Source organism: Motacilla alba, chromosome 4 (assembly GCF_015832195.1).
Source record: "Motacilla alba alba isolate MOTALB_02 chromosome 4, Motacilla_alba_V1.0_pri, whole genome shotgun sequence".
In the NCBI taxonomy this organism is placed as follows: domain Eukaryota; kingdom Metazoa; phylum Chordata; class Aves; order Passeriformes; family Motacillidae; genus Motacilla; species Motacilla alba.
In genome coordinates this window covers 17,244,375-17,254,609 of record NC_052019.1, presented here as the reverse complement: position 1 = coordinate 17,254,609, position 10,235 = coordinate 17,244,375, and the positions used below count along the sequence as shown (strand labels likewise).

The following is a 10,235-nucleotide window of genomic DNA, read 5'->3' as shown; positions in this document are numbered from 1 at the left end:
TCTCACAGAATTCCTCTGGGGATGGGGGAGCATTTATTCAAATTTATCAGAGGGATCACATAAAATATACCGTAAGTTGGACAACATCACAAAAAATCGTTAAAATTTTAATACAACACGTAAATTCAATGTGAAATGTGTATGGGTCCACATTTTTGTATTCGAGTTTTAAATGAGTCAATGCTCCAAAATGCAACACTTATGCTTTATAACCTGTCTTTCTATGTAAATCGGGGATTAGTCTTTCCCTGCTGGTCATGAAGAATTGGCAGTAAGGTTGGCAGACTCAATTACAATACTGTTTTAGTCATGGAGGTTGTTCAACTCCCCTTCTCTATACTTACACAAGTTCTGGAGGACCATAGTAGGACATTAAGCTTCTGTAGTGTGTTGACCCTGGCTGGATGCCAGCACCCACCAAAGCCACTCTATCACTCTCTTCTGAAGCTGAGCAGGGAAAGAAAATATAATGAAGGAGTCATGGGTTGAGATAAGGACAGGAAGAGATCACTCACCAATTAAATTACCAATATGGGTAAAACAGACTCAAGTTCAGTATATTAATTGAACTTATTACTAACAAAATCAGAGCAGGATAATGAGAAGTAAAATAAATCTTAAAAACACCTTTCTCTCATTTCTCCCTCCTTCCCAAGCTCTTCTTCCTCCCCACAGCTGGCAGGCACATGGGGACTGGGGTTACACTCAGTTCATCACACCTTGTTCCTGCTGCTGCTCAGAGGAGTCCTCTGCTCCAGAGTGGGGTCCCTGCTATGGGAGACAGTTCTCCACAAACTGCTGCAGCCTGAGTCCATCTCACAGGCAACAGGTCCCCACAAACTGCTGCAGTGTGGGTCACTCTGCCATGGGTGCAGTCCTTCAGGCACAGCCTGCTCCAGTGTGGGTCCCCTCAGGATCACAAGTCCTACCAGGAAATCTGCTCCAGCATGGGCTCTTCTCCCCATGTGTCTGTGGGTCCTGGCCAGGAGCCTGCTCCAGCACGGGTTTCTCAGGGTCTCACAGCCCTCTCTTGGGCATCCACCTGCTCTGGCTTGAATCTCCTCCACACCTCTGCATCCCCGTGGTCCTCCATGGGTTGCAGGGGCACAGCTGCTTCACCAAGGGCTGCACCTCGGGCTGCAGGGGAGTCCCAGCTCTGGTGCCCAGAGCACCTCCTCCCCCTCCTTCTGCACTGATCTTGGTGCCTGCAGAGTTATTCCTCTCACATATTCTCAACCCACTCTTCTCTGGATGCAATTACATCTGCACAATAACATTTTTCCTTCTGAAATATGTTGCCACAGAGGCATTACTGTCATTCCTGATGGGCTCGGCCTTGCCCAGCATCAGGTCTATCCTGGAGCTGGCTGGCATTGGCTCTGTGGGGCGTGGGAGAAGCCTCTGGCAACTGAGCACAGAAGCCACCCCAATAGCCTCCCCACTACCAAAACCTGGCCACACAAACCCAACACAGTTTCTCACCCTTTCCTTCAGCTTTATCTTTTAAAACCAATCTATGCAGCATCCTTTTGCCTCTGTCCTGTAAGCTAATGAGTACAAGACAGAATTTCTTTCTCCTCCCAGCTGCAATTTTTTGAAGACATTTGGGAACCTAATTTGGGTGATGGCTTAGTGTTGTGAAATTCAAGCTGAGTTGAGCAGATAATTTAGAATTTTTAAAGTGTAACTTTTTACAATTTTCTCTCAACATGAGAAACTTTCTTATATCCCTATCTGAAGTGCACTGTGTGTATATTAAGTATAAGGCCACACACCAATTCCCAGTTACATTCTGCAGTACAGTAGGCAAGCAGCCTGTGTGATTTAGCCCCCACACAAACTCTAATATCAAATTATTTTTTAAGTAATATGCATATGCCATGAAACAAATTAGTATAACCATATTAGTGTTTGACTTCTCTATGTCACAAATGTTGTGGTACAGATTATGTTAGATAAGTAAAGGTCTTATTCAGGTCTTTGTTCTTTCGTTAATACCAGACTGTATTGCACTTCCCTGTATCATGTCAGAGACTTGGCCATACCTGGATTTGTCTATCTACATAAATATGAAGGTGGATGTGAGACAAGAGTAGCAAAAATGATCAAGGAACAATTGCCTGCATAGTTGTTGGGAGATTTTCTTGGGAAAAGTATTAAGAGAAATTGCAAGAAACTTTACAACGCTCATACAACCTGGATAATCAAAACCAGCTAAAAATTAAGAGAAGACATCCTGGATTCTTTTGACTGGTTTAACTAAGATGATAAACCAAATATAAAAGGCTTACTTCTTCCATATTCCTAGAAATATAAGCCTGCATGTCACTTATTATACATATGCTCAATTTTTTAAAAACAGAAATGTAAGAGCAAAAACCTTTCTCTGAAGATTACAGGATTCTGCTACTATAAGGCAAAGGGAGAAACAGAAAAAAAATTAGTCCCTAAAAACACCACTGAGGCCACAGATGCTACATTTATGTGGATTCAGTAGTGGAAATATGACTCTGGTTTTGTGACAGAAAAATATTTCCTGGTAAAACAGACAAAATTCCTGCTGTAATGTGTGAACTGCACAACATTATGCTTTTATTAGAAAATAAGCCATTGAGGAACCTGCAGTACACTGCTGTCTGTGCTCAATAGACTAGACAGGGAAACAAGTGGTCTGTTTGATTTATGGTATGCCTAAATCTTGAGGGAAAAAACTTCCACACATCAAATCTCTGTTCAAAAGAGTGTTGCATGGAAACATAAGTGAGACTGACAGGAATGTCTGTTGGTCCAAGGAAGTTGGAACAGATGTGATAAGCATTTTTCCTCTCTTGTTTGTACTGCTTTTAACTTAAAACCATTAAAAAGGAGGGGCAAAAGCAAATCAAATTCAAAGATGAGACACAAAAATCATATCCACAGTGAACTTGCTGCCTTGGTAATAGAATGGTCTCCAAATACAGTTAATTTCCTGCTGACACTTTGATTAGAAAAACACATTAGGAGTTCATTATTTCTAAGCAGGATTTTCTAACACTACTTGTTACATTCTGCATTAGTTCTTGTCTGCATTGGCTAGTCAAGTCATCCCATTTTTTTATTTCTTCAGGAAGTGGACCAACATTAAAATTTCTGTAAAAGGTGTTCTTTCAGCTTCAAAGAATGAATGCTTCCTATCCAGAAGATGTACATAGTACATTACAATAAACAAGCCTTCTCTGCTTTGTCATCCTTGATAAAATTTTGGTTATTTGGGATATGTTTTTATACCAAACACATCTAACCATAACAGAAGAAATATTCCACTACTGGATAGTGACTATCTTCTTTTGACTGGCTGCCATGATATCTGGATACTTTGATGACAGGCACATTATAAATAGGCATAGATCTCCCTGCCTCTACCAGGCCATTTATCACTTTGTTTGGAAGACCTTCTAATTACTCTGCCAATGTAGGTGGTCACAGTAGCTGAAGGAGTTGCTTTAGGTAGACTGCCAAATATCTAATTTGTCTTGTCATCCTTCACATTAAGTGCCTATTTCTTGTAGGGTCATTTCTCTGTGCTCATTCTTCCTTGATAGCTCTGTTACCTTTGACACCATAGGGCACCCACTACTCCATAAGGAACTCCCATCCTTAGGTTTATGCGGCACCAGCTCACTGTTTCTTCATCTGGCTGACAGCATTAGAGAGTTAGTGCTGATGGATCCTTTATTTCTTCCCTGTCTCTGCTGGCATCTCTCAAGGCTCTGTCATTATTCCCCTGTCCCTCTTCCCAGTCACTGTCTGGATGTCTTTGCCAGCTGTCCTGGACCCACTTATTTCCCAGTATTAATGACTCTTAAATTTGCTCTTCTGCCTGCAGCCTTGCTTCTGTGGTGTCTTGCTGGACTCCTCATGGCTTCCTTAGATGCTGCAGGCCTAAGGATGAATAGGCAACTTTCTTCATGGCAGCTGTGCCCTTAATCACCAGTTAATGCATGTGCCTCATGGTTATTCTGACTATTCCTTTGGTTCTATCTTCTTCCAAACATTTCCTTCTAAAATACTGTTGCCTCCATCATTGTTCTTCCATTTACTCTGCCTAATTTTACCAAAATTCTTTTGCAATGGACTGAATTGAACTTGAACTCTAACCTTTATACTCCTCTGGTATGAGCTCCTGTTGTATTTTTATAACACTTGTTCCTTAAGGCAATGTCCTACCTCCTTACTAAATCAGCAAATCTAGCATATGTGTATTCTAAAGTATTTTGAGACTAAATCTGAAAAAATGTAGAAGAGTTTATTTGTTTAAAATAAAGTATACTTTTAAGCCATTATGGTAAAAAACTTTGACACCATGAATATTTGTAACACTATCAAAAATATTTACTTTATACCATGGCGGTAAACTGTGTCTCTGTGGCAGTATAGTTTATATATTCATGAACATGATATAAGATTTTCTAGTGCAATGTATTATACAGTAATTTCTAATTCTTTTCATCCAAAAATGTACAGCTGTAGCAAGCTGTAACATGGGAATGTTGCTTTCCAGACTGAAGCAAAGCTGGTATCTCTATCTAGTTGCCCCCAAACTGATGAAAGAACAGAGGTGAATTTTGAACCTGATAAACACATAGAGTAGGGACATATTCTCAGAGGCTACATCTGACAATTCTTCCAGTTCTGTGATGGTAGATACAAGGAATGTTTTATTTTACAAATTACAACAGTCACTGTATCAGATAGGCAAAAAAAAATCATTTTAATTCCATTTTATGCAGTTATATAGCTTCATAGGAATGAAAACATTTGAATAATTTACTTATCTGACAGACAACAAGTACATTTAGGCAGGTAAGAAGGAGTTTTGTATTTGGTGGTACTGAGTAAATGTTAGGCCATTTTAAGCACATTGAGTCAGATTTAAATCATCATGTTAGCAGTTCATTCAGCAACCAGCTGATCTCTCCTTTGTGGCTATGAAATACTGGAAGTCTACTGGTGATTGCTTATAGATTTCAAACAGTGGTACTGCTAAGTATTGTCCACTTTCCTCTATTTTTCTTTTCATATGAAAGTTGCACTGTAAAGTGAAACACTGAAGATCTTCAAGACGTGTAGTGAAAAATTGTGAAAATTTCCCAAGAACAGCATTTTTAAAGGGTTGTTCTGAAAGTGACAGCTTTATAGCATTAAAATCTGCAGGGCAAAAAGATTTGTAAGTATCAAAGCAAACATTATCAACTAACTACTTGGCATATTAATAATGGAAATAATGGAGGGAACCCCTGGATGTAATGTAATAAACCTGTTTATCATAAGACTGCGGGTTTTATCTTCTCCACGTCTTCACTGGAAAGTGCACCAGATATGGCCATTGATGGCCAGGATGATGAATATTCAGAACAGGTATGTAGCTGCCCTTTATCCAGCATGGGTAAAGAGATTGACCTCAAGCTCTGACTGTGCAGAAATCAATAGTAGAGCTCACAGCTGTGAAAAAAAACCTCCAAAACAAAACTCTTGACATGTCCATTAATGAGTACCAGCATGGAGGGTTAATTTATGAGAGACAGGGTAGGAATGCTCTCAGTTGAACTGTGTCCCACCATGGCAACCTGATTGTCATTATTCTGTAAAAAACACCTTCTGCTCTCCCTGCCTTAGACTGTCCACAGAAGTTTTCCCAGCTTTTAAGATGTTACTACTAACACTGGACACAATCCAACCCGAGTTCATCTGCTTTAGCTCTTTAATCTGAGAGAAGGTTATAATCTCCCTTGCCTAGTGTGACATAAGTATAATAATCAAAATGGTAGTATGTGGTATTTGCTGAGAATACTTGTTTCCTGTTGATCTCTTCTTGTCCCTTTGGGGTCTTTTTAAGGAGATATTGCTATTCCTTACCAATACAGATGGCAATACTGAATTGTATACTCACAGAAATTGAAATTTCACAGAAATTTGTGAGGACAAGAAACCCATAGAAAGTGTCCCATCTTAAAATGAAAATGTCAAATCTTGGTTTTCATGTTGATTTTACAGAAGTCATTGCACATAAACATTTGCCCTTACCTAATTTTAGAATGAGGACAATTACTAAGTTGCATGTGTTGGGGTACCCTTTCCTACTGGTTTGCCATTCATGCTGTTGTTCATTGTCAGCCATGTTTATTCTTCCTGAATAAAATAAACTTTTATTTCTTTTATGAGCTTGCACATTTGTACTATGCAATCAATACTTATTCAAAAAAAATAAGATTCCTCATAGACTACAAAATGAGAACTGTGAAATACACTTGTCTGAAAAGTTCTGGAATTGACATATTACAATATACAGAATCTGTCTGACTACCAAAAAACATTCAATCATGCAAATGGCACGTACAGGCAAATGATATATATGGATTTAAAGAGATGTTTAATAATCCAGAGAATAAAAAAGAACATTAAATTAATATCATGTGCACGACTGTGACTCATACCTGGACTGAGTCAGCAAATTTTACAGAAACACAAAGGGGAAAAAAATTGACCTGACCAATGGAATTAGATTAGACTTAGGCTTAGATTGCAACAGCATAAACAAAAAAAGCTCAAGAGAAAGACTAAAGAAAGGTAATCAAAATTCTAGTAATATGAGTGGCAATTTGGGTCGCTAACAGAGATGTATGACATAAAGATGCCATACAGCATCACGATTTTTAGACTTTATGAAAGTCTAAATACTTGAATTATGTTTCTCTGTATGGAAATATGCAGATAGGATGAGGAAATACTATCAAAAAACACCTAAAGAGGTTTTCTGTACAACCACTGAGATTCCAAACATGAATTCCTTTTTGTGAAGGATAACGGGACTCAGAACCTCTGACTCAATGGAATGTATTTTCATATGTAATTAGGTTTTGGTCACATTGACATTAAAAGTAAATCTACTACTGATTTTGGAATATGGAATTTTATCTATGTGGTATGTTCAGTCATCTTCAGACAAAAATTCTTGTGTGCAGTTCTGGTCACTGCAACATGAGAAAGACATTAAGCTGTTAGAGAGCATCCAGAAGAGGACAACAAAGATGGTGAAGGGGAATATGAGGAGCAGCTGAGGTCACTTTGTTTTTTCCACCTGGAGAAGACTGAGAGGAGACCTCATTGCATTCTACAACTTCCTCACAAGGGGAAGAGGAAGGACAGACATTGTTCTTTTCTTCCTGGTGACTAGTGACGGGACCCAAGGGAATGGCCTGAAGTGGTGTCAGGGGAGGTTTAGGCTGGATGTCAGGAAAGGGGTTCTTTGCCTAGAGGGAGTCTGGGCACTGGAACAGGCTCCCCAGGGAAGTGGTCACAGCACCAATCCTGACAGAGTTCAAGAAGCCTCTGGATGATGTTGGTGTGACTCCTGGAGATGACACTGTGCAGGGCTGGAGTTGGACTCAATGACCTTTGTGATGCTTCCAACTCAGCGTAATCTGTGATTGCTTTCTAACAATGCCACTCACGAAATGTCAAATACACAATTAGGTAAACTAGAAAATTTGTCCCAGCTATACAGATTCCATCTTAATGGAGACTCCAAGGTTGCACTTGTGTAACAGAAGGGCAGATTTACCATATCACACTCAGAGATCCAACCGGCACTACACAAACCACACTCTAATCAGCTGTCTGAACTAACAAAAGGGCTCAACTTCAGTTCTAATTTCCAATTTCTCATTGTAAAAAAAAACATTTGAATTTGAGTGTAATTTTTCCTCATCATCAATCAAACACACACTTTTTTTTTCTTAAAGCAAGCTAGGTACAGGACAAGGAGAAGCACAATTACCGGTCCAGCAGCACATGCACTGGCTTCCCCAAAATAGATGGATTAGGACAAGAAGAAAAAATTTTTTGGTATAGAAACAGATTTTTGGTTAAAGCTTCTAAGGAATTATTAAAACCCTAATGAATCTTTTAAATTAACATCCACAGTGTCCTTTTAAGTGAAATAATTTCAGAGTTGCTGTGCGAACTGGTTAAACAAATGGCTAGTTGGGAAAAAAATCCAAGTCTCTTGGCAGCTCTTCTGTTTCAGATGCCTACACAGACACACAGACAGATATATATATATATATATATATATATATATGGCAACCGGTGGTGGAAGATTTAAGCAATATTAGGTTATTTTAAGGAGAAGGGTGGTTTAAATTTACACCCAGATGGCGAAAACTTATGGCTGTAGTGCAGATATGCCAGTATGCCAGGCTCCACTAGCAAATAGATGTCTCTCTGCACCCCAGACTAGCAGAGAATAGATACTTTAAATAGATCATTTTCTGTAATAGATCAATACTCTGTTGTTTTACAGATTCAGATACAGTGGTTTGGCTGTTAAAAAAATAATAAAAAAAAAATCAATACAAATATAGTGCCATCTTTGCAGCTGGGACCAGTGCAAGGGAGTAGGATGCTATAGCAAAGTTTTTTCTTCAGCTCACCTCCAGCCACTCCACTGCTTCTCTAAAATCTCTCAAATTTCATGAAATTCTGCAGGACAAGAAAAGTGTTCACTGCTCCACAGAGTGAACTGCTTCTCACCCTTGGAAAGTAAAAAAATCAACTCTTCAGCAAGGCTGTCATTATTACTGGTAGGAGGCTAAAACAAGGGGCTGGTTTCACAGTGTCCAGCTTGCTTTTTTTTAAATCTGAAATCTTCTGCATATCTATAGCAACCATGCAGCATAGTCACATTGCAGCTATCTGTGACAAAGAGGGATGTCTCTACTGTTACCTGATTTGTTTTTGTTGCACACAGAACTGATGCTATCCCACTGTACGTTTTGTATGTAATTTATAAACATTGCTTATAAATGAATAAAACTAGGGTTCTGGAAAACCTTTCTGTTTAAGTAAAGACATTTTTCATATCATATTAATCTTCTCTATTACAACTCTCATACAGGTGCACACAGTTTACTTATTTAAAAGCATAGATTAGGACTGAGAGAATTAAAATGGACTTTCCATGATAAAACTGACTGTGGAAAGGATGTAGCAGAACACTGCCACCTCCAGTTACAGACCATGCACAGAATATACTGAGTGTATTATTCTGTCACTTATTCAGAATTAATGGTAAACAGGCATGAGCTCTGGCAAAAGGCTCAGGCTGACTGCCAGTGCAGAGGCACACACACATTTTAGCCTTTGATTACAGCAGATTTATTTAAAAAAAACCACCAAAAAACTGATACCACATAAACAAATAAACCATCACTCCCCACATACTATTATGATCAAGTTGCAATGTCAGAAAAATTCTTATTACTAGGGACATTCAATTAAGGACTCTGATTTCTAACTTCAGGGCTTTCCCTGCTCAGCTTACATTGGGTACGAGGAAAGGGAGTCTACCTTCGTGTTTTCCTATGTCCTTGCTTTCCACTTGTCTAGGATGGACTTCTTGAATAGTTCTAAAATTCTATAGATAGCTATGACGGGCAAAAATGAGTGGGGTGGGGAACATCCAGGATGAATCATGAGTGCTCATGACCCAACAAAGGTGGAGGTTTAGACTGAAAGGCTGCACTAATGTGGGATGCTTTTTTAGGCCAATGTGAAGAGATAAGTGTCATCCAAATACTGTAAAAGAAGGAGAGCAGATTTACTGCAGATTAGGTGGAGAGGACGATGATGTCTGCTGCTATCCACTATAAAGGGGGTGAAAAGACATGAGATAACACCAGTATAACATATGAAGTGTGAGAATACATCTCCTGAGTTCCAGGTGAAAAAAAACCTCATAAAGTTTCTGTACCTAATATCTCATGATAGCTAGAGCAGAGTTTCTAACTTAGGTTCCAGCTAAGGCTTATTGCCGGCACCCTGTCCTCCTTACCTCTCCTTTCCATCTCACCTGCCTTGGCCACACTCGAGACCTTCTGCCTTCCTGCTTCAGCCACTAAGCCATGCCATTTACAACTCTGCTTTCTACATGGGATTGATATTTTTTCCTCTGTCACTTTTCCAGTCTTAGGTCTGTGCTCCTTGCCTTTTCCTTGGCTAAAATTGCATCAGAGTTTACATGAAACATGCATTACCTGTCAGATCAGCACCAAGATGTAACACTTGTTATTAGCACAGTCTCATGTTCTGGGTATGATTTGTTTGGAGAGAAAGTCAGAAATTGAATGAAGCTGAAAGAAAAGCAAAAGATACCAAGAGATGAAAAAAAAATAAATTATGATTTGAGACCAAGGGAA

General features: G+C 39.2%; 1 protein-coding gene across 1 annotated transcript in view; it reads right to left on the bottom strand.

Annotated features, from left to right (window-relative positions):
* Window positions 1-340: 340 nt before the first annotated feature.
* Window positions 341-10,235, bottom strand: part of LOC119700464 (cytosolic beta-glucosidase-like) — a 31,508-nt gene continuing 21,613 nt past the window's right edge. The window contains exon 3 of the mRNA XM_038135633.1: window positions 341-447. Coding sequence (XP_037991561.1) covers window positions 341-447 — 107 coding nt within the window. The remainder of the gene's footprint in view (window positions 448-10,235) is intronic.